Source organism: Mustela nigripes, chromosome 12, assembly GCF_022355385.1.
Source record: "Mustela nigripes isolate SB6536 chromosome 12, MUSNIG.SB6536, whole genome shotgun sequence".
In the NCBI taxonomy this organism is placed as follows: Eukaryota; Metazoa; Chordata; class Mammalia; order Carnivora; family Mustelidae; genus Mustela; species Mustela nigripes.
In genome coordinates, this window is record NC_081568.1 from 40235475 (window position 1) to 40256351 (window position 20877).

Consider the following 20877-nt stretch of genomic DNA (forward strand, 5'->3'; position numbering starts at 1 on the left):
CCTCTGCCCCTCCCTTCACTTGTGCACACTCATGCACTCTCCCTCAAATAAATAAATCTTTTTTTTTTTTTTAAGGCAATACCTCAATCCCTGCGTATATCATCTACTGATTTACACAGGTTCTGAGAAACTCTCTAGAAAAATCTTCTTGAAATTTGAGATTTAAAGAAAGGGGGGGGGGGAGCTGAGATGACCCTAAAAGTACCAAGCTGCAGTGAGGGATGCCAAGATGTCCTAAGAGAAGGAACCAGATAAGCCAGGGTTGACCAGGCCAGAGAGAAGGACGCGGATGAGTGGCAGTTCTAAGAATGTGAAACAGTTGGTACGGATGTTCATTAGGACACAGCCCTTCTGTGTGCCTCTGGAAGATTCGTCCTGAGATGTGGACATGCTGCACTGCTGGTTTCTTTTTTTTTTTTTTTTTTTAAATAATTTTTTTTTAAAGATTTTATTTATTTATTTGACAGACAGATCACAAGTAGGCAGAGAGGCAGGCAGAGAGAGAGAGAGGAGGAAGCAGGCTCCCTGCTGAGCAGAAAGCCCGATGCGGGGCTCGATCCCAGGACCCTGAGACCATGACCTGAGCCGAAAGCAGAGGCTTTAACCCACTGAGCCACCCAGGCGCCCCGCACTGCTGGTTTCTGAAACACTTCTGCCTCAAGCAGTTCTCGTAGGGAACCCACTCCGATCAAGAAACACACAGAAAGCACATTCCTCTCCCTTTACATGTGTAATGATGTTGAGTCCCGGGGGCTAGGCCATTCAGCAGGAGAGGAGTCAGATGAGTGCCCCAGTGGAATACTACAGCTGGAGGCTGCCAGAGCTCAGCTTGGGAAGAAGAACAAGTTCAAGGCCACATACAGCACTCACTTTCAAAAGTAATGACAAGTACCCCAAACACGTGGACAAGGTGAACTGGGGAAAAGACAGCTTCCTGCAGTCAAGGAGATGGAGACTCAGAAACACCGAATTCCCCATGTTTATGTTCATGCCATCACATGTGAGGTCACAGATGTGAAGCCCGGTGCATCAGGTCCCCGAGCTCGAAGTTCCCCAAGGAACCAACGTTAGAGAGAAGAAGCTGTACCTGTTATTGTCAACTTTCAGGCACTCATCTTAGCCAGAAGGTAAAAGCCTGGAAACAACATTTTCCGTACTTCCTCTCCCCTTTCCAAATGGAAGGTTCAGAATGGGCAAGTGGATCACAAGAGGGAAAAAGGACCATTTCTATCCAGGATCCGGAGGTGTTTCAAGCAGTGAGAGCAGTAGCCAGTGGTTCCCAGAGCAACAAATGTAACAGTACAGCACTTCCTGAAGATCTGTGGCTTCCTGAAGATGGATGAGTGGGGCTCATAGATTGGACAGCCCCCACCTCCTACTCTTTCAGGAGCTTTGGGACCAATTGCCTGCATTACACCTCCCTTTGCTTGAAATAGATACAATAGCTTCCATTTTCTGGACTGGACATTGACAGAAGCAGAAAGAAAGAAGGCAGAGGTGTTTTCCTCTAAACAGAAATCATCAATCAAAGGATTAATTGCATATAAAAAAAAGCTGACTATAGGATGAGAGCACAAGAGTAAGAGTCAAAGAGATACAATCCTAGATCCTAGATCCTCCAATTCCCACACAGGAATGTGCCTAAGTTCATAGGAGCTGCAGAGTGAAGAGACAACAGTGCTGGACAAAGTATAAAAAGAGCAGGGTCACATCCCTAATACCGCATCTGTGGCATTAGGCGATAGATCAGCCTTGACACTGAGGGTCTCCCATCACCTTTAGAAAGCACAGTTTTCTCACTGGAGAATGGGCCCAATGAGGGACAAATGATGAAAAAATCTAATGGTCAGCCATTTAAATCGATACTGAATTTAAGCCATCAAGAAACATCTATCTCAACTGCAGTAAGGGGTTAGCCGTTCTACTGCTAATCAAAATCCCACATCTCATGATTACTGTGGAGGACTGAAGACATTTAGCAATTGCTAGATGTGGACCATGTATGAGATACTACATTAAGATACTACATCAGGTCCAGTTTACTTCCGATTCTCACAAGAAAAAACAAAAAAAAAACATTTTCAGATGTCCAAACAAAAGGCTCAGAGAGATTAAATAATCTGTTCAAGGTCATACAGCTAGTAAATGGGGAAGCCAAGACTTGAACCCGCATCATCCCCTTTCCCAAAACACCACTCTCCGGGCATCCTGTGGCGCTGCTTGCAGAAATCATCCTGGCGCCTGTAATTTGGAAGCAGGGGAGTGTGACATGCACAGGGGAGGACTGCGGGCTAGCTCTGCGGGAAGCACGCTCTCAGGCTGCAAGAGCCCTGTGCTTTAGTCCTCTCTCCATCCTTGCCAAGGTCTCTGGCTTGAGGTCCCCTATGACCCCAGGAGGCACACACAGGGATATCCACCACAGGGCAAGTTCCAGTTAATATTTGCTGTGGTCCTGATCTAATCAAAAGACTAACGGAATTATCACCATTTTATCAGTCAAGCAATAAAGTTGAGTATTATTCCCATTTACATTTCTAAAGCAACATAAAAATAACCCCTTTCAAATGGTTACCCACTCACTTTCTCCTTATATGCTAATGCATGCCACAATTTCAAAGCCTGATGAGAGATTTCCTGCAAAACATTTCACTGCCTTAAAGTTTCACATATTCACAGCTTCAATTGCCAGGATACAAACATGAATTAACTCTGGTTCCAAATCAATTACATACTGGTAAGTCTTTAGGGCAGACAAGTCTTACAAGCGGATTTCAAACACTATGAGGTATCTTAAAGCTTTAGAATATTTAGCGTTAGAAATTCCCACTTCACCTCAGACTTCGGTGAAACCCATGTATTGTCACTAGTGTTCATAATCAAACCAAAAATCAAGACCCTTATTTTAAAAATTGCTCTTTCTCTTTGCTAAAATCGAATCACTTCAATGAATTCTTGTAGTCATGTTGATTTCCAACTAATTTCATTTCTTCACTTGAAGAAAGGAATTGCAACCTTGTGCCATGAATCAGAGCAATTGGGTAATTAATTCAAAGATGCCACTCATGGCCGCCTGGGTGGCTCAGTGGGTTAAAGCCTCTGCCTTCAGCTCAGGTCATGATCTCAGGATCCTGGGATTGAGCCCTGCATTGCGCTCTCTGCTCAGCAAGGGAAGCTGCTTCCTCCTCATTCTCTCTCTCTCTCTTTGCCTGCCTCTCTGCCTACTTGTGATCTGTCTGTAAAATAAATAAATAAAATCTTTAAAAAAAAAAAAAAGCCACTCACCTTTGTTATGGTTTTTAATTAATGTCACGTGTTTATAGCAGGTGACTACATGTATATGAAGAGTATGTATTTTATGTTAAAATATTCAGCTTTAGAGAGAGTCAATTATCATATGATTTCACTTATTTGTGGAGCATAACAACTATCATGGAGGACATGGGGAGATAGAGAGGAGAAGGGAGTTGGAGGAAATTGGAAGGGGAGGTGAACCATGAGAGACTATGGACTCTGAAAAACAATCTGAGGGTTTTGAAGGGGCAGGGGTGGGAGTTCAGGGTACCAGGTGGTGGGTATTAGAGAGGGCACGGATTGCATGGAGCACTGAGTGTGGTGAAAAAATAATGAATACTGTTATGCTGAAAATAAATTTAAAAAAAATTTAAAAAAATAAATCATAATACTGAAGAAAAAAAAAAAGAAAAAATATTCAGTTTTTAGTATTTATTCAGATTTTTCTGGGTTTCATACAAAAGCCTGCCATGTTGGTCTTCTGTTCAGAAATGTCTAGTGGCTCCCCAGCATGAGGTGTCAAGCCCTACCAAAAAGAAAGGAAAGAAAGATTCTCCCTCCCACATGGAAAACTGGTTTCTTTTCAGATTCCTTTCTCCCTTTCTATCTTCCTTCTTTCCTTCCCTCCCTAAAGTGACTAACAAGAATAAACAATATAAGATACTGTTCAGGAAGCAAAGGAACAAGATGAAGCGACAAAAAGAGCCGCAAAAAGGAAAATAAAGGCACGCTACAGCCATAGTAAGTGCCTGAAGCATTTCTGTCACTTGCCAGTGGTTAATTTTAAACTTGGCTCTGAGTTTCCTAGAAACCCTAGCAAAAGGAGGAAAATGCTACCATTTATAGGATTCATCATTCTTGCAAGATGCCTTCTTGGCTAGTAATGAGAAACATGAATGAGAAAGCACAACCATTATTCTGTGGAGGACAGAATCCTCAAACAGCAGGCAAATGTAGATAGCCCATGGGACAAGGAGGTCAGTCAAGGGTAGGAGGAGGCCAGAGCTAAAGAGAATTGAGGTATCAAGTAAATTTTTTCACTACTGGAAGTCTGGGGTCTTTATCTTAAGAAACAGCCAAAGAGCAACTTCGTATGTATTTGGACTTTACGTCAACTTATCTCCTGTCTGAACCCTGTACTTTCTGAAAATAGAACTTGATAGGTAAAAATTCTTAGAAACTTTTTAACTGTAATAAATAGCAGGAAGCAGGCGCGAGGGGTGGGGGGGCTGGATTGTTTTACGAATCATACCCGAGCCCAGGAAAACACGTCAGAGGGAAGAATCTGGTAGTTAGGGAGATGAACCATGAGAGACCCTGGACTCCGGGAAACAAACTAAGGGTTTTAGGTGGTTGGGGGTAGGGGTATGAGGGCGAGAGTGTAGCCAGGTAATGGATATTAAGGAGGGCACATGTTGTGACGAGTACCGGGTGGTTTTTGCAAGTAATGAATCATTGAACACTACATAGAAAACTAATGATGTACTATACAGTGGCTAACTGAACATAGTAAGAAAAAAGGGGGGAGAAAGAAACTGGTAGTTAAAACAAAACAAAGCACAAAGCATGGGCTATCTCTGAAGTCAGTAACTGTTTCAGGATGTCATTAAGTAGTTATCATGAGCTTAGGGATAGCCCTGTGGTAAGGCCCCAGCAGGTTCATTGCCAAGTACAGGCCGATGGTGTCCTACAAAGAGTATTTGCTGCAAAATCACCAAAGCCACTGTTTCCAGTCTCTGTTCTTCAACCCTTCAAGAACAGCACAAGCTGTCTCCTCCAGGGCCCCAATAAGAAGCAAACTGAGCAAAAAAAAAAAAACCAAACCAAAACAAAAAAAACTAACAAAGAAAAAACAATACAGGTAAGTGTCAGATTGTCTGGAAAGAGCTGCCTGCTGACTGGTAAGTTGGTGAGACACTATTTACCAACGGAGAGGACTGTCAGGCACTTGTCTCTATCCAAGGTCTGATTCACTGCCGACCTTTCATCGTGAGTCAATCCATCCTACATGGACTGTCCTCTTCAACTTGACACCAACCATGAACTGCATGTTTTAGGTGCTTAATTAATGTACATAAAACAAATGAAAGAACCCTCACTTATTTCTATTTATACACAGAGCGATGTTATTTAAATACTGTAGTTAAATCCAACTGCTACAAAACAAATGAGATTAGATGTTTGTCATATTTTGGCTACCCAGTCTCCAGTCCCTCTTCCTAAAAAGCACCCATTTCTTTGGAGAACTTAACTCTTCCCCACTGCATGTCATCTTCCTGAGTGGTACCTGCCTCCTCCTATAAAACCTGGACAGCAAGGACCACATGTCTTAGCTCGGCCAATCAAATGTCATCTCCCAGGACTCTTCCTCTTGAGTAGCCTATGGAAAAAGGACATGGATGGAAATGGAGGGTATTATGCTAAGTGAGATAAGTCAATCAGAGAAACACAATTATCATATGGTTTCATTCATCTGTGGAACATAATAGTGCAGAGGACCACAGGGATGGGCAGGGTGGGGGAACTGAATAGGAAGAAATCAGAAAGGGAGACAAAGCATATGAGACTCTTGACTCCTGAAAAACTAAGGGTTGCAGAAAGGGAGGTGGGTTGGGGGGATGAGATAACTGGGTGATGGGCATTAAAGAGGGCATGTGATATGATCAGCAGTGGGTGATATACTCAACTAATGAATCACTGAACATTATATCAACAACTAATGATATACTACTATACCTTGCTAAACTGAATTTAAATAAATAAGTAAAATTTGTAAACTTCAAAAAAAGGAAAAAAATAAAAGAAAAAGGGAATGATTGCATGTTATCCGTGATGCAGAAATGAACTGACCACTTCTTCCTGTGCTTGGCCATTTTCCCAATTCCTTAGCTCTATGAGTACTCCCAAAGTTCTTGTTTACTTCCAAGACTGGTTCTACACAGCATCTTTGCCTTAAATATTTGACCCTGTACATTGAGGCTTCCGCAAGATTACCTCTGAACATGTTAGCAGGTTAGTTTCTGATGCTGCAGCCAAGGACACTGATAGATACCCAGTGGCAAGGTTCAAGCTTAATTAGCAAACTCAACTGAATGGAACCAAAGAAACAAAAAATGAAGGGGCCAGAATGGCCTGAGAAAATACTTAAACTTTAGACATTTTATTTAGCCCTAAATGTCAACTAGGACTTCTCTGTCCCTTGATATCTGGGGAAAATTGGCCAGAGTCTCTTAATTCTACAGCCCATAGGGCTTTTAAAACTTTTACTCTGGTTTCTGAAGTTTTCCCAGGCATGCACACTCTTCTGTTATCCTGTGTGTTTTGAGTGTTTGTCCTCATACATGAGTTCTCCCTCCCAAACACACCCGGACATGACTGTCAGCCCTGTTACTAAGACACACTCAAACACGCACACACAGAGACATAAAATATGTGTCGCCTAGTGGAGGCGCCATGGTTCCGTGGTCTTGAGCTGGTCACTTCAGCTCTTGGGGACTTCGTTCCCACACCCTGTAAAGCGGGCATCATAATGGCAAGGGCCTCCGAGGACTGCTTGAAAAATTGCTTAAAAAAACTTCACGTGTATTAAGTTCATAGCTCAGACGCAGTCAACATCGACTCTCCATTCCTAGTCAAGCTAGAAAATTTTTCTAAGGAACGGGAACCTGGGAGAGGTCAGCACACACACCATACACACTTAAAACAAACAAATAAAGATTTCCAACCTAACTTCTCTCAGAGTCCCTCTCAGGCAACCTGCCACTGGATGGTGCATGCTTTTCCAAGCAGTGCCCCATCATCTCTTTTCTTCTCAAACCTTCTCCCTCCTCTGTTCACTCATTTTCCCGTCTTCAGAGCAAGCCAAAAAATTCCTCTCCTGTGCCAGAGCCCTAACCCTTTGGCTCTCGTTTTATGTGGGAACTTCACAGACTGAAAGTGTTTCCTTACCGGGAAAAAAAAAAAAAGAAAGAATTTCTGGTTCCTGCTCTTGAAGTAATAAAATTTATTCTATCTAATTCTTCCTAGAACCTTGGTTTCTAGAACCTACCCACTGACACAGCAAACTTATAAATTTTTTCACATCCTGTTACTAATGTGTATTTTAAAATTACATAATATTTTCCTTATACACACTTAATTTCCTTTTTCTTTCTTTTTAAAGATTTTATTTATTTATTAGACAGAAAGAGACACAGAGATAGAGGAAACACAAGCAGGGAGTGTGGGAGTGGAAGAAGCAGGTTTCCCACTGAACAGGGAGCCCAATGCGAGGCTTGATCCTGGGACCCTGGTACCATGACCTAAGCTGAAGGCAGACGTCCAACGACTGAGCCACCCAGGTGCCTCTACTTTCCTTTTTTTAAATAAACTTATTTTTACATTTTAAATGAATGTAGTTTAAAATAAAACTGTATTTCTCCACTCTAAGTGCCAAACTAGTATTATGCATCATGATATGGTTACTTCAAAAATCAATATTTATGTAGAAATAATAAAAGATTCATATACCACCTAAAATCATTATGTATTATGAGTGAGCTATGTGTCACAGTTTGGTAAATGTGAGCCTAAAATATCACCTTTATTATGAACACCCAGAGGCTGGACTGGGTAGTGAGTGGTAGGATATGAGTGGACAGTGTGTACATTTGCATGTTACTAATAATGTGGGTAGAGAGGGGGAGTGAATGAGAATGAACATATGTTGATGGGATCAGGTTGGAAATCTGACAGAGAGGATGGTCCGGAGAGAAGATTCTGGGGAGCAATATCATCTTGTACCCCGCAATATTGTTCCGTAACACCCAGGAGAGTGGCTAACGTTCATTTAATTGAACTGTATTCTGCTGTTACAATTCAATGCTACTATAAGTAGCTGTTGAAAAGCTGGGAAAGTTAGGGATCATAAAATATGAATTATACAAAAAGAAGTTCACTTTAACAGCTGATGCAGTTTGACGACACAGTGTTTGAAACTTAAAACAATGGCATAACTTCTCATCATTAACACGGCCCCCTTTGGCCTTTTAACAGAAATCAACAACAACAACAAAAAAAAATTGAGATTCTCCAAATTCCACTCTGCTTTCCCTGCACAAAGAAGCTCACAAACTTTCGGAGGAAAATTAAACACATGGCACCGGCCTCGAAATTGGTGTCAAAGTTCTTAGACTTTGCACCAAGTCAGAGCGTTGGGTGAGTAACAAAGTCTAGGATGCTTCTATTTTAAGTACAAAATGTTCTATGGCTAAACGTACAGGGCCTCTGTGCATAGCTAGGTACACTAGAATCCACCTGGAAATATATGTATTTCCAACCCAATTGGGGTTGGGTATACGTATCCACACCAATATATGTATATCCAACCCACTGGAAATATCTGTAATATATCAACAAAGACTGGGTGATCAGCAATTCTTTATCAAATACCCACCGTGTGCTGGGAATTAGGCATGCGACACCTTCTGCCCTTAAGGAATTCCCGGGTTTGGGGTGACAGTATGTCTCTGCGGATCGAATCGCATTACACTAGACTCTCTGTCAAGACATTTGACAGCTCTCTTTCATCACGGCATTGTACTGCGTCAAACACGGAAGCGCTGTGCCCTTGATCTATACCTGAAATGTTTTCCTCTAGTTCTCAGGTGAAAGAAGCACCGCTCCCATGATTGCACCAGGAACATATTTTTTTTTCCAGAATGTTTTCCAGCTATTGAAACAGACGACTAATGCTCAGCCCCAAATGCCAATTCATAACATTCAAGCCTTGTTGAAGACTATTTTCTTCACCCTATTTGATTGTGCCAAATAAAATGCAGCAAACCTTCAGGGAAAATCTTCCTTAGGAGCTGCCCTATGATCTGATCTCCAAGGGTTGCAGGAAAACCAACCTAAACCATCTATGTAAGCATACCATGCAGTCATCAAGCCACATAATCGAATAGCCTGGTTGAAATAAGAAGTGGGCAGACCAGAATCTGTTATAAAAAGATATCTGAATGTATACCTGAGGTTTCGATGTACAGAGAGACACTCTTCAGCTATTTTTAACCCCATTTAAACACATCTTCTTTCTTCCTATTAGAGAGATGAATATCTATTTTCATATTACACCGCCTCTCATAATGCAGACTTTTAGTAAAAAGCATCTGGAAATATTTCCAGCCATATTATATTTATGACTTAAGCAGAAATGAAAAAAAAAAACCTCTAATAATCAAACAACATAGCACTCATGATTACATATGAAACACTGTAGAAAATCTGCATCTGCTGAGTTTGTAACGCTACCACAATACATTTTTCAGAGGCTTCAGAGTTTGAATGGCCATAATTTACAGCAGCATATTTACAGTATATATGGAAATATGATATACCTCACATTAGCATCAAATTCATCCATTACAGGAAATAGGCATGTGTGAGTTGGATCTCAGTGCCCACAGGGTCCTGTATGTGAGGGGAAAAAAAAAAAGTTAGACAATGAATTAATTTAGGAAAATACAAGTCCCTACTAAAGAAAAAATGTGCCAGCTAGTCATGGCTTTCTATTTAGTAAGACTCTTGTTTTGGGGCACCTGGGGGTGCCCTCAGCTCAAATCATAATCCCAGGGTCCTGGGATTGAGCCTGTGTTGGGTTCCCTGCTCAGTGGGGAGCCTGCTTCTCCCTCTCTCTCTCCCTCTGCCATCTACCACTCCACCCCATCCCCGGCTCGTGCTCTGTTTCTCAAATAAATAAAACCTTCAAAAAAAAAAAAAACTTCTTTTGTAGACTATCAGAAAGTATTTAGTAAATCATACTACAGCAAAAATCTACTGGCATACTTAAGTATGACAGAGCTGAGTACTGCAGTTTCTTTAGCGTTTTATTAATCTCCCAGAGATTAAAACACACAGGTACTTCTCCGTACTCCATCTTAATCAGTTTACTTCTTGTTGCTCTTCCCAGAAACACAGCTTATTTACCCGATCTGCTTTAGGACACTAGCCAGTGAAAATAAGTTGTTATCTCGTCATGATTAAAATGATATCTTGCCTAAAATGGTCTGCCATCTTGTTTCCCATGAAGATCTTCAGCGTTGGTTTTTCTTCTTTCAACTTTTTGAGGCTAAGTAATCATACACCTATTTGAAAATCCAGTAAACTCTTGAGAACTCCCTGCCCAGAAACAATGATGGACATGCACATACATACACACTTCCAGAGGGGCACATTATTTCTCGAAGCCCATTCATGAACTCCAAGGTCAGAACTCCAAATGAAAGGGAAGTTTACTTTCAAACTACCAAAAGTCCCTCTACCAGGGACTCTGAGAAGACCTGACATACTTTCCTGGGAAGGTACTCACTGATCTCCATCAAGTTGGCCCTTTTAACTGACTGCAGTTTCATTTTTCAGAAGAAAATGTTTTGCGTCACATTTGTTCCACACCATGGCAAGTCAGAGAATATAGGGGCAGGTCCTGGGCTGCTTATTTGGGGGTGGCCCTGAACTAATCCTTTTTCCCTTCTGAGTTTCATCATCCACTTCTTGGTAAACAGAGGGACTGGAGGAGATGATCTCTGGGTTCACTTCCAGCTCTGACATTCTATAATTCCATCTGCTGATTTTCTAATCAAATCTTACTAAGAAGAAACTATGAATCTGTTTATCTACACAACAGAACCATGAACCTCAGACTGGGCCCTTGGATGCTTTGGTCAGGGTAGACCAAACACACTCGCCTGGCTGCCAGGAAGAGAATGGCAGACCCCCCCGAGTTGGAAAGGATGTAGATCTCTCTGTTTTCCAGTGTTTGTTCTTTAGAACCTTGTGGATGAACAAGGAATTCTGTGGGCATTTCTGAGTCTGGGGCAGGTGTGGGGGAAGGCTTAGCCTCCAAGACTCTGAACCCCCTACTCTGACCTCAAGCAAAGTAGCTCCATCTACTTCCATCTCTTTCACGTCTTTGAATCCAAATAATCTTTGATATTTAAGTACAAAGCCTTAACTATTGAAGGGACAGGCCACATCCTCCTTTTTCCTCTACTTAGATCTTTCTTGAAGTGATCACATCCATTCCCATGGCTTAAAATAAAAAGCATTTCAGAAATGCCTGGCTGGCTCAGTCGGTGGGGCACGGGACTCTTGATCTAGGGGCTGTAAGTTTGAGCCCCATATTGTATACAGAGATTACTTTTAAATTTTTTAAAAAATCAAATAAAAATCATTTCAAACTGAACTCTACATTTCCCACTCCCAACACAAAAATTGAATCCTTCCCTAGTGCTTTCCATTTCGGCGAATGGTGCCACCACTGACCCAGTTACTTAAACAAACAACCCCTTTTTCTCACACCCTACAACCAAACTGTCAGCAAATTCATCCTATTTTGAAAATGATTGCTTAACCTAAGTTTTTCTCATTCCCTCCATAATCAGCACCCTGGTCCACACCACCATCTTTTTTCTTCGGATCCCTCCATGCCCTCTCGAACTGCTCTCCTGCTTGCCCCCCAGTCATTGCCCCCACAGGAGCTGGCAAGGGATTTTCAACATGTAAGTCAAATCATGTCTTGCCTGCATAAAATTCTAGAGGCTTCTAGTCACCCTTAGAATAAAATCCAAACTCCTTATCATGGCCAACCAGACCTGAAGTGATCTGGTCCCACCCAGCTCCTCCCCAACCTCAACTTTAGCTGTGCCCCATCCCTTCAGTGCCCTTGAGTTTCCTGGTTTTGCTACTTTCCTTGGCCATAAAAGAAGATTTTTCACCTCACGGCCTTTTTGCTCATTGCCTCCTAACTACTGCTCAACTGTCACTTCCTCATTGAAGTCTTCCCTGATCATCTGAGTAGAATTTCAGACCTCATATTCTAGAAGTTTCTATCCTCTTTATCCACTCTATTTTCTCTTACTAGCATATGCATTATTATATACTCCATTGTTTCTTTATTAGTAATTGGTCTTCCTCACTAGAATAGTTTCAAGAGGGCATAGTTAGATACCTGACCACTATTACATCCTTAGTACCTAGAAAAATACCTGGTACGTTACATTCTCTTCATAGATACTTGTCGAGTCAATCTATCTAACTAATTAGTTTTGCAAATGAAGAATAGGTTTGAGAGTTTGTGAATTTCCAACTGGGAGCTAATCTATAGATCATCCAGGGCACAATACAGTAATTTTTTAAAGTAGCAGAAAACCATCTCCTCTATTTAGTTACCTTTTACTAAGTGTTGGCAAGGTCCAAACACTGTCTTTTTCCTCTTCTTCCGGCCTCAAAGTCTTTTGTCCCTACTGTAAGGTGAAGATACTATGAGCCAGAGAGGCCAACTGACTTGCCAGTTACCCGGCTGGCACTTGGCCAAACTGGGAACAGAATCTAGGTCTGTAAATTCTGAAACTCAAGTTTTATTTCATAGAGTTCTTATCATCATATCACACTTCCTTCTACTAGAAGAGAAAGAATCCTTCTTTCTCTGAAAAGAGCACTTTGAATTTCCTTTGGAGAACCATCCCTCCCCGGCCTCAGTCCCTGGGTCCAGTGATAAGCACAAGACTGGCTCTGGCCAATCAGAACAGTTCACTCCCTGGCCAGAATTCCTTTGCTCACCGGCTAGACTACTGAAAGCTAACCCTAGGATTTTTGCTAGAAAGAGTCTCTGTTTTTCCTAGTGTTGCTAAACTGTTAAGACTTTCAGAATGAAGCTATTGGGAGCCATCAATGCCACTTTGTGGGGAAAGCCTGTCGAGAATGAAGGTAACCACAAGGAAAGCAGAGTTGGAACATAGAGAACTTAAGGTTTCAGGTACAATGGTGTCTTAGGACAGTCTTACACCTGAACTTTCCAATTATACGAGCCAACATACTCCTTTTTGTTTTCCCTTCTTTTTTTTCCCCCCTTCTTAAGCCAGTTTGAGTTGGGTTCCAGCAATTACTTGGAACCAAAGAATCCTGGATAATAGACAAAAAAAAAAATCAATATTGTATTTATATACAGATTAGAAGGAAGAAAAACTGGAACTAAGAAAACCAGTTAAGAACTCGCTGAAGATCATCTCCTTTAAACTGCATTTGAAAATGTTACAACACGGGGAGGGGGGGACCTGATATATTCATGGCAATACACATTATTGTGTCTTGCTCATCAGAAACCCAATGAGCAAATTTAAAATGATTGCCATTTAACAAGCCGGTGAGACAGCCTGCATTTTGTCAGAGAGAAAGAGGAACAGTAACAGAAGATAAATTGGTGCTAATTTGTATCTATCCTGATTTGATTAATCCATCACAGTCCACTATTTTCTGCCATGTTCACCAGAGCTAAATGCGAGATTACAGGGACACCTCTTGTCAGGAAGATTGCATACAGCAAGAGGGGTGTTTAAGGAACCAGTGTTTTTATCTCACATACTTACATTTCTGGCTCCTTAACCACCTAGGCAATTAAAGATGCAATCAACTGAGAACATCTATTATGTCTGGGTATAAGCTATGTCACTTCTAAAAGTTCTGCCAATCTGAAATTCAATTAGACCACATGTATGTTTTAACCACAGTCATGCTGTATCCTTATCTAAGGGACAAGGAGGGAGATCCCCATGTTGGTCTCCTTCAGGGTAACAGTCCTAGATTCTCATAACCAGACAAGGAACACAGCAAGTCTTGGGAAAGGCATGGAAAAGAGAGTCAAACAGAACTTTCTACCATGTGAAGTCCAAAGGGAGTTCTCAGTATTCTCTCAGGGCTAGGACAAGCTCAAGCAACCAGAATTATTCAAAATGCTTTATCCATCACAAAAGTAAAGCTACAGCAACATCCAACTCTATCAGATTCTTTGGAGTTTCTTTTCCTTGTTGGGTACATTGAGATTGATCTTTCCCTTAAAAAGGGGGAGGAGGAGCGCTTGGGTGGCTCAGTGGGTTAAAGCCTCTGCCTTCAGCTTGGGTCATGGTCTCAGGATCCTGGGATCAAGACCTGCATTGGGCTCTCTGCTGACAGGGAACCTGCTTCCCCCTCTGTCTCTGCCTGCCTCTCTGCCTACTTGTGATCTCTCTGTCAAATAAGTAAAATTAAAAAAAAAAAAAAAAAAAGAGGAGGAGCAGGTCATCATACTTATGCCACCCAATGCTGATTCCAACCCTTGGTTTTCTGGCTTACAAATTTTAAATACCTAAAGGGCAAACCCAAAAGGTAAGTATACCCCATCTTTACCCCTTGTTCTTTTACTTGGAATATCCTGAAAGATTGCTGTGGAACAGTTGTTAATGGTTAACACAAGGTGTGTAGTTGCATCTCTATTATGAGAAGTGTGAGCATAGGTCTCACCTGTAAATAGTCTCCACCTGCTGGAGTGAAATGAGATGTCGTTTGGAACAGTGCCAACACCTGTCAACCTGAAGCTATGTCCTAACCTCAGCTTGCTCTCCTGCACTTTGGTTTTGTTTTCCTCTGGTTCTGACTGCATGGGTAGATATTCATGCATAGCAGTGCAGGGATTGACCACGTTTCTTCATAGGGTATGCTTATACGGGTTAAATTTCTACATCAAAGGGCATATTCCAATACCTTTATTTTGGACAAGTGTCAGCAATAAGTAAAACATTATTTATCTTAATAGCCAAATTGAGGGTGGGAGCTTGACATGCGGGAAGGAGCAGGCATTGGACCAGGAGTCACTGGGCCTGGGATCTCAGCCCAACATGGCTACTAAAACACTATTCCTATTCTTAAGAAGGTCATCAATCCGGGGCTCAATTCCCCCAAGTGTAGAATGGACTGGGTCAACGGGTCCTGGGAAGGTGAAGAAAAGAAGAAATTTCAGGTAATTAGAGCTTCTCAGAAGCTTAAAGGAAATTTTGGAAAGGTGAGTCTCTTGTCATTGGAGGCATTCAAGCAGCATGTGTGTAAGGATGTCTAAATGAGAACTAGAATTTTGGTGACTGATAGGGTTTCTTCCAATAACATTATAGGAAGGAATCTTATCAGTTCTGTCTCTCACATCCCCAGAAAAAGGCCAAGAGTTTGAATCATCCCCCCCCCCAAAAGATACATGCTCAATTCACATAAACTGTTTCAAATAGGCTTCATCTACTGGGCATGAGACTAGACATCTCTGAGCAGATGGGACAAAAAGAAGAACAATGCAAACTATAATCAAATAAGGCCAGGAATTTGATCAGAGTAAGCAGTCAAAGCGCACAACTTCAAGCCCAAACCCACTAGTGGCCATTTGTACCAAGACACAGTATCACCACGATCAAACACACAAACATTCCCACAGCCTTCTATACCCCATGGTGACCATGATAGCCTAGTAACTATTACTGTGAAAAAAAAAATTATTGGACCATCCAAAAAATTGCAACTGTGCAAATTCTCACTACATAGAAGAAAAAAAATTCTTCTTAATTATTTATAGGGACTTTGTTTTAGCAAACATTAGATATTTGTAGAATGCTGTTTTAGCACTTTTTCCTTTTTAAGATTTTATTTATTTATTTGACAGACAGACATCACAAATAGGCAGAGAGGCAAGCAGAGAGAGAGGAGGAAGCAGGCTCCCTGCCAAGCAGAAAGCCCGATGATGTGGGGCTTGATCCTAGAACTCTGGGATCATGACCTGAGCCAAAGGCAGAGGCTTTAACCCACTGAGTCACCCAGATGTCCCACTTTAGCACTTTTTTAAACCTCAGTTGATACATATTCTTTAAAAGAGTTTCTCTTCATAAATTAGTACTGAAAAAATTGTATTATTTGTTATCTAGACATCTAAATGGTGGTGTGTAAGCCATTAAAAAAAAAAGCCTGTATTACTGGAGTTGGGACCTATATTAGCAAGTGTCTTTCTCAGGATGGCAGTCAAAATGCCACTGATACGGGGCACCTGGGTGGCTCAGTGGGTTAAACCGCTGCCTTCGGCTCGGGTCATGATCTTGGGGTCCCGGGATCGAGTCCCACATCGGGCTCTCTGCTCAGCAGGGAGCCTGCTTCCTCCTCTCTCTCTCTCTGCCTGCCTCTCTGCCTACTTGTGATCTCTCTCTGTCAAGTAAATGAATAAAATCTTTAAAAAAAAAAATGCCACTGATACTAAGTCACCTGCAAAGATTTAGTCCTAAAGAAAAAGCTTCTAGCTGTTTCGTTCCCATAACTGAAAACCCATACAGATGCCAATTCAGTTATACTGAAGGGACCATGAAGATATGTACAACTGGGATGCAAAATGTCTTTTAACATTTTTTTGGAATTGACTAAGAAAATATTCTTTCTGGACAAATACACATTTCTCAACTGAAAATTTTTGCCCGTTCTTCAGAAAACTGATATTGCAAACAGCCCTGAACAATGAAAGAATATTTAAGAAGCGTACTTAATCTACCTTTTGGGAAAAAGAACGGAGCAGAGGAAAAGTGGAGAAAAAACACAGACTTCCTTTTCATGTAACACTGAACAGAGTCCATCTAGAGTATTTCTAGGAATCAGATTTTTTCAAGGCAGAGATTTCCTCTAAATACTTGTTATATGGAGGATTTTCAATCACCTGATGAATGTCTCACCCCTAATTTGGCCACAGGTTCTAGGAGAAGAGACATAGAGTACGTGATTAGTGCTTGTCAAATGAGTAACATGATATGAAAGTCTTACTTGATAATTAGGGAAGGAAATAATCTTGTCTTTGTGTCTCCAAAGGAGATACGGAATCTCAAGAGAAGTTTGAGACTCTCTCTGAAGTAGGTCATCCAACATCAGAGCTGTCCAGTTATCGACCTGTGTGTCTTGGCAAGCAACGAGGTCTGCCTCGGTGGGAGGCTCACACAGAAGCCAGAAAACCATCGGTCAGTCACGGTTGAGGGGAGGAAGCAAGTCTGAGATGATTCTGAATTCTGATGAAATCCAGGAATGCAATGAAAGTGGAACGAAATAAGAAGCTGTTTACTGGAGAGCAGAGGTTCTCAAGTTTAAGCATGCCTAAGAATCACCTGCAGGCTTATTAAAACACAATCGTGGGGGCCCACTTCCAGCTTTCTGATTCAGTAGGTTTAGAGTGGAAAATTTGCTGATGCTGCTGGTCTGGGGACCACTCTTTAAGGTAAAACATCAAGTCCCCAAGTGTGTTTCACTTGCCACTGGAGAAAAGCATATGATATTAAGCAGTAGGTGGATAGAGCATTAAGTACTGTTGGATCATATGGTTAAAAATGTGTTCTCCTTTCATTTTCTATTTTAATCACTGTTATTTACATTGAAGAAAAGAATTCAAATAAGTGTTAGTTCATCTTCGAAACCTTCCTGACATTTGGTAATCTCTATTTTATAATAAGAAAAAAACAGGTCCTGAGCTCACAATCTTTCTCTCACTGAGGTCCTCCAAGAAGCAGATCTTGAGGTAAGAATCAAATAAATGCACATTGTTCATTTGGCAGGTGCGAGTAGACTGACAGGGGAGTAATGATACGGCGGGGGGGATGGAGAGGGGAGGCGGGGGAGAAGGCAGCCAAGGAGAAATGTGTTTAAGCCACTGAAGCTTAATCTCACACAAAAGCTCTGGGAAATGGTATAAATGTCCCTCAGAATTGTCCTGGACAAGTGGGGAGGTCGCTGGGTTATTAATACTCCCACAACCATCATCAGTTAAGGGCCCTACACAGGGGAAACATGGTTTCCCAGGTACCTCCAGCTCACTGCACTTGTTAGCACAGTCAATTGTAGAAGACCAAGGGTAGCCCTCTAAAGACGGTGCAGGTTCATCATTGGAAGTCAGGACAGTGAACACAGAAAGGGTGAGGAGGTCTGCAGTAAAATGAGAGAAACCATCCATCCATCTTCCAACCATCCAGCTGAAATCCGGTATATTGTTTTGTATGTGCTGCATTTGCTTTTACAGCTACCTTCTATTGCTTGCCTTTGGCACTGGTTTCCACTTGCATTTTTGTTTCTTTGTAAAATAAATTTATTTAAAGAAAACTAATTGATCTAAAGAAACGTGTTAGGCAGATAATACTACAGATGGCATGAGAAGGTGGTGAGAATCACAAAGGTAGTATTCAGATGATCGAAGCTTGGCAGACACTGGCATCGTGGCTTAAAGCAGAGGTTGGCATTCCTTTTTCTTTTCTTTCTCTCTCTCTTTTTTTTTTCCTCTGTAGAGGGCCATTTAGCAAATATCTTGGGCTATCTGGAGCACAAGGTCATTATCGCAACTCCCTAACTCTGCTGTTGTAGCACAAAAACCGCCACAGACAATACATACATGATGGATGGATGGATGGATGAATGATACATACATGGCTGTTTTCCAGGAAAAAGTATTTACGGGCACAAAATTTGAATTTCATATTATTTCCCCTTGTCACGAAATAGTATTCTTCTTTTGTTTGTTTTTTTTCCCAACAATTAAAAAAAAAAAAAAAAACGTGAAAACCCTTCTCAGCTCCCAGGCCATACAAAAACAGGCAGCCAGTCAGATAGTTGGCCATCCCGGTTCAAAGTATGGCCTTGGTGTCTGTCCTAGTTCCATTGATTACCAGGTATACGCCGCTGGATGAATCACTTACTTCTCTTAGCCTCTGAGTCTCCATTTGTATAACAGGGATAAGCATAATACCAACCTCATAAGCTTGTTGCAAAAAAATAAATGAAAATGAACACTTACGAAGCAAGTGCCCAGTGAGTCCACAATATAGTTTTTAGCCAGCTCTTGGGACAAGTCATCTCCAGCTTGGCAGTGCCCCAGTCTTTGGAGGCTGGATGTTTGCTTCTCTGTGAAGGCAGCTATACACCTGGGGTCTCATTTCCTCTACTTTGGGATGCAGTTACAGAAATTATCCCTCTTCTCTACAGGCTAGACCCCTGAAAGCTGAGTTTCAGAACGCCTGGAGTGTCTGATACTCACCCATCCCAGGGGCCTGGAACTGAGAGGAGGTCAGGCTAAAATCTGCAGTCCATCTAAATAAAGTCCTGAAAATTCGTGTTTTGAACTTTGCAGAATTACTTTGCTGACAACAGTGGGTCTCTAACATTAGAATACCTAGAGTCACTTGCAAAACTGCAGATCTTGGTGCCTCCTTCAAAGCATCTCTAGTCAGTGGGCCCATGCATCTGCATTTTAACAAACGTCCCAGCGATTCTGGTGCAGATGGTTCATGGAGAGCTCTTTGGGAAGCTCTGCAAAGACAGAGTGCAATCCGCTCAGGTAAGCACATCTCTCTGAAATCCCTTTTAAGAGCTTTTCTTATCTATTTAAATGTCTTCTTGGCAGAAAGACCTGGATTACAGTACTTGCTATGCATGCCAAGAGAAAGGTCTCTGCCAATCTGTTTACCTCTGTCCTACTCTTTTCTATTCCTTCTGAACCTCCTGGGTTAGAAAACAGTTTATACAGAACTCTCCACTTCAGATATCATGTGCTGATTATCATATCCAATTAAGTATCCTAGTGCAATCTCAAAGGACATGGGCTATTTACAGCTTGCATGGAAATTCTTGAGGAGAATCTGCATCTTTACTGGACTAATAAGAAGTCCCCTTGCAAAAAGCTGCTGAGCACACTCTCCCTCCAAGAGTTCCTAAATAAACCCCTTGGGATAAAGATTTATCTTTTTGACCCATTGATTTTAGAGGGGCCCATTTAAGGAAGAAGAGAAGAATCCTGCTGAGCTAGCAGGACAGGAACAATAGCAGATTTCTATAACTGATATTTGTTGAGCACATACTAAGTACCAATCTCTTCACCCATGTTACTTCATTGTATCTCCATGCTACACCTGAAGGAGTGCTGCAATTATACCCATTTCACAGATGAAGAAAGAGGGCATAGAAAGGAGCCATTGTCCAAGGCCACACCAGGCAGTGGCTTTAGAACACAGAACTTAAATCACTAGGCTATCCCATAAAGGATTTCAGTAGCCCCGCATCTCAACTTTTTGAGCTCAATTTTATTAACTAGGTATTTATGTAGCTCCTCAAAACTTAAGAGTGTTTTTGAAAGAGACTATTTTCACCAAGCCCCCACTTTGTTCTTAGTACCACATGACTCTGAGTTCCTCGTTTTGTTTCTACAGTCCCCAGGTTTCCAGCTGTTCAAGATGGTGAAGTCACCCAGCGCCCCTGTCTTACAGATCTTACTCAAAAACTTGAGATAAGAGGACACACACAAAAGTCCTCTGGACAATGTGAAAAGCTACCTAAAATGGTCATTCCCCAGCCTGTCGGTGCCATAAACTATCCTAAGTTGTTGACAGTGTATTAGTTTTGTAAAATCTTTCATGTCAGAAATTAGGTTTTCCAGAGGTCCGGGTTAGTCTGTAAAATACCAACTCTGCAGCTCTTTGCAGAGCAAGGAGACCATCATCTTTACTTGTGGAGCAAACTATCTATCACGGGTCAATGTAATGGAAATTTCAGGAGCCTGAGAATTAGGTGACCTGGGTGCTGGTCATTGCTTGCCACTAACTGACCTTGAGTGAGTCTTTCCCTCCCCCCTTCCAGGAGACATAATGTGGCCTGATGCTCGAGAAGGAGTTGGGAGCCAGACTGCCAGGGCTAAATCTCAGCTCATCCCTCCACAAAAGGTGGTGACCTTGGACAAGTCATGTCAACGGT

General features: G+C 41.7%; 1 protein-coding gene across 2 annotated transcripts in view; it reads right to left on the reverse strand.

Annotated features, from left to right (window-relative positions):
- Positions 1-20877, reverse strand: part of HTR4 (5-hydroxytryptamine receptor 4) — a 178567-nt gene that overhangs the window by 151328 nt on the left and 6362 nt on the right. For both annotated transcript variants that reach the window (XM_059416516.1, XM_059416515.1), the window contains exon 2: positions 9669-9741. In XM_059416516.1, coding sequence (XP_059272499.1) covers positions 9669-9694 — 26 coding nt within the window. In that variant the 5' untranslated portion in view covers positions 9695-9741. The remainder of the gene's footprint in view (positions 1-9668; positions 9742-20877) is intronic.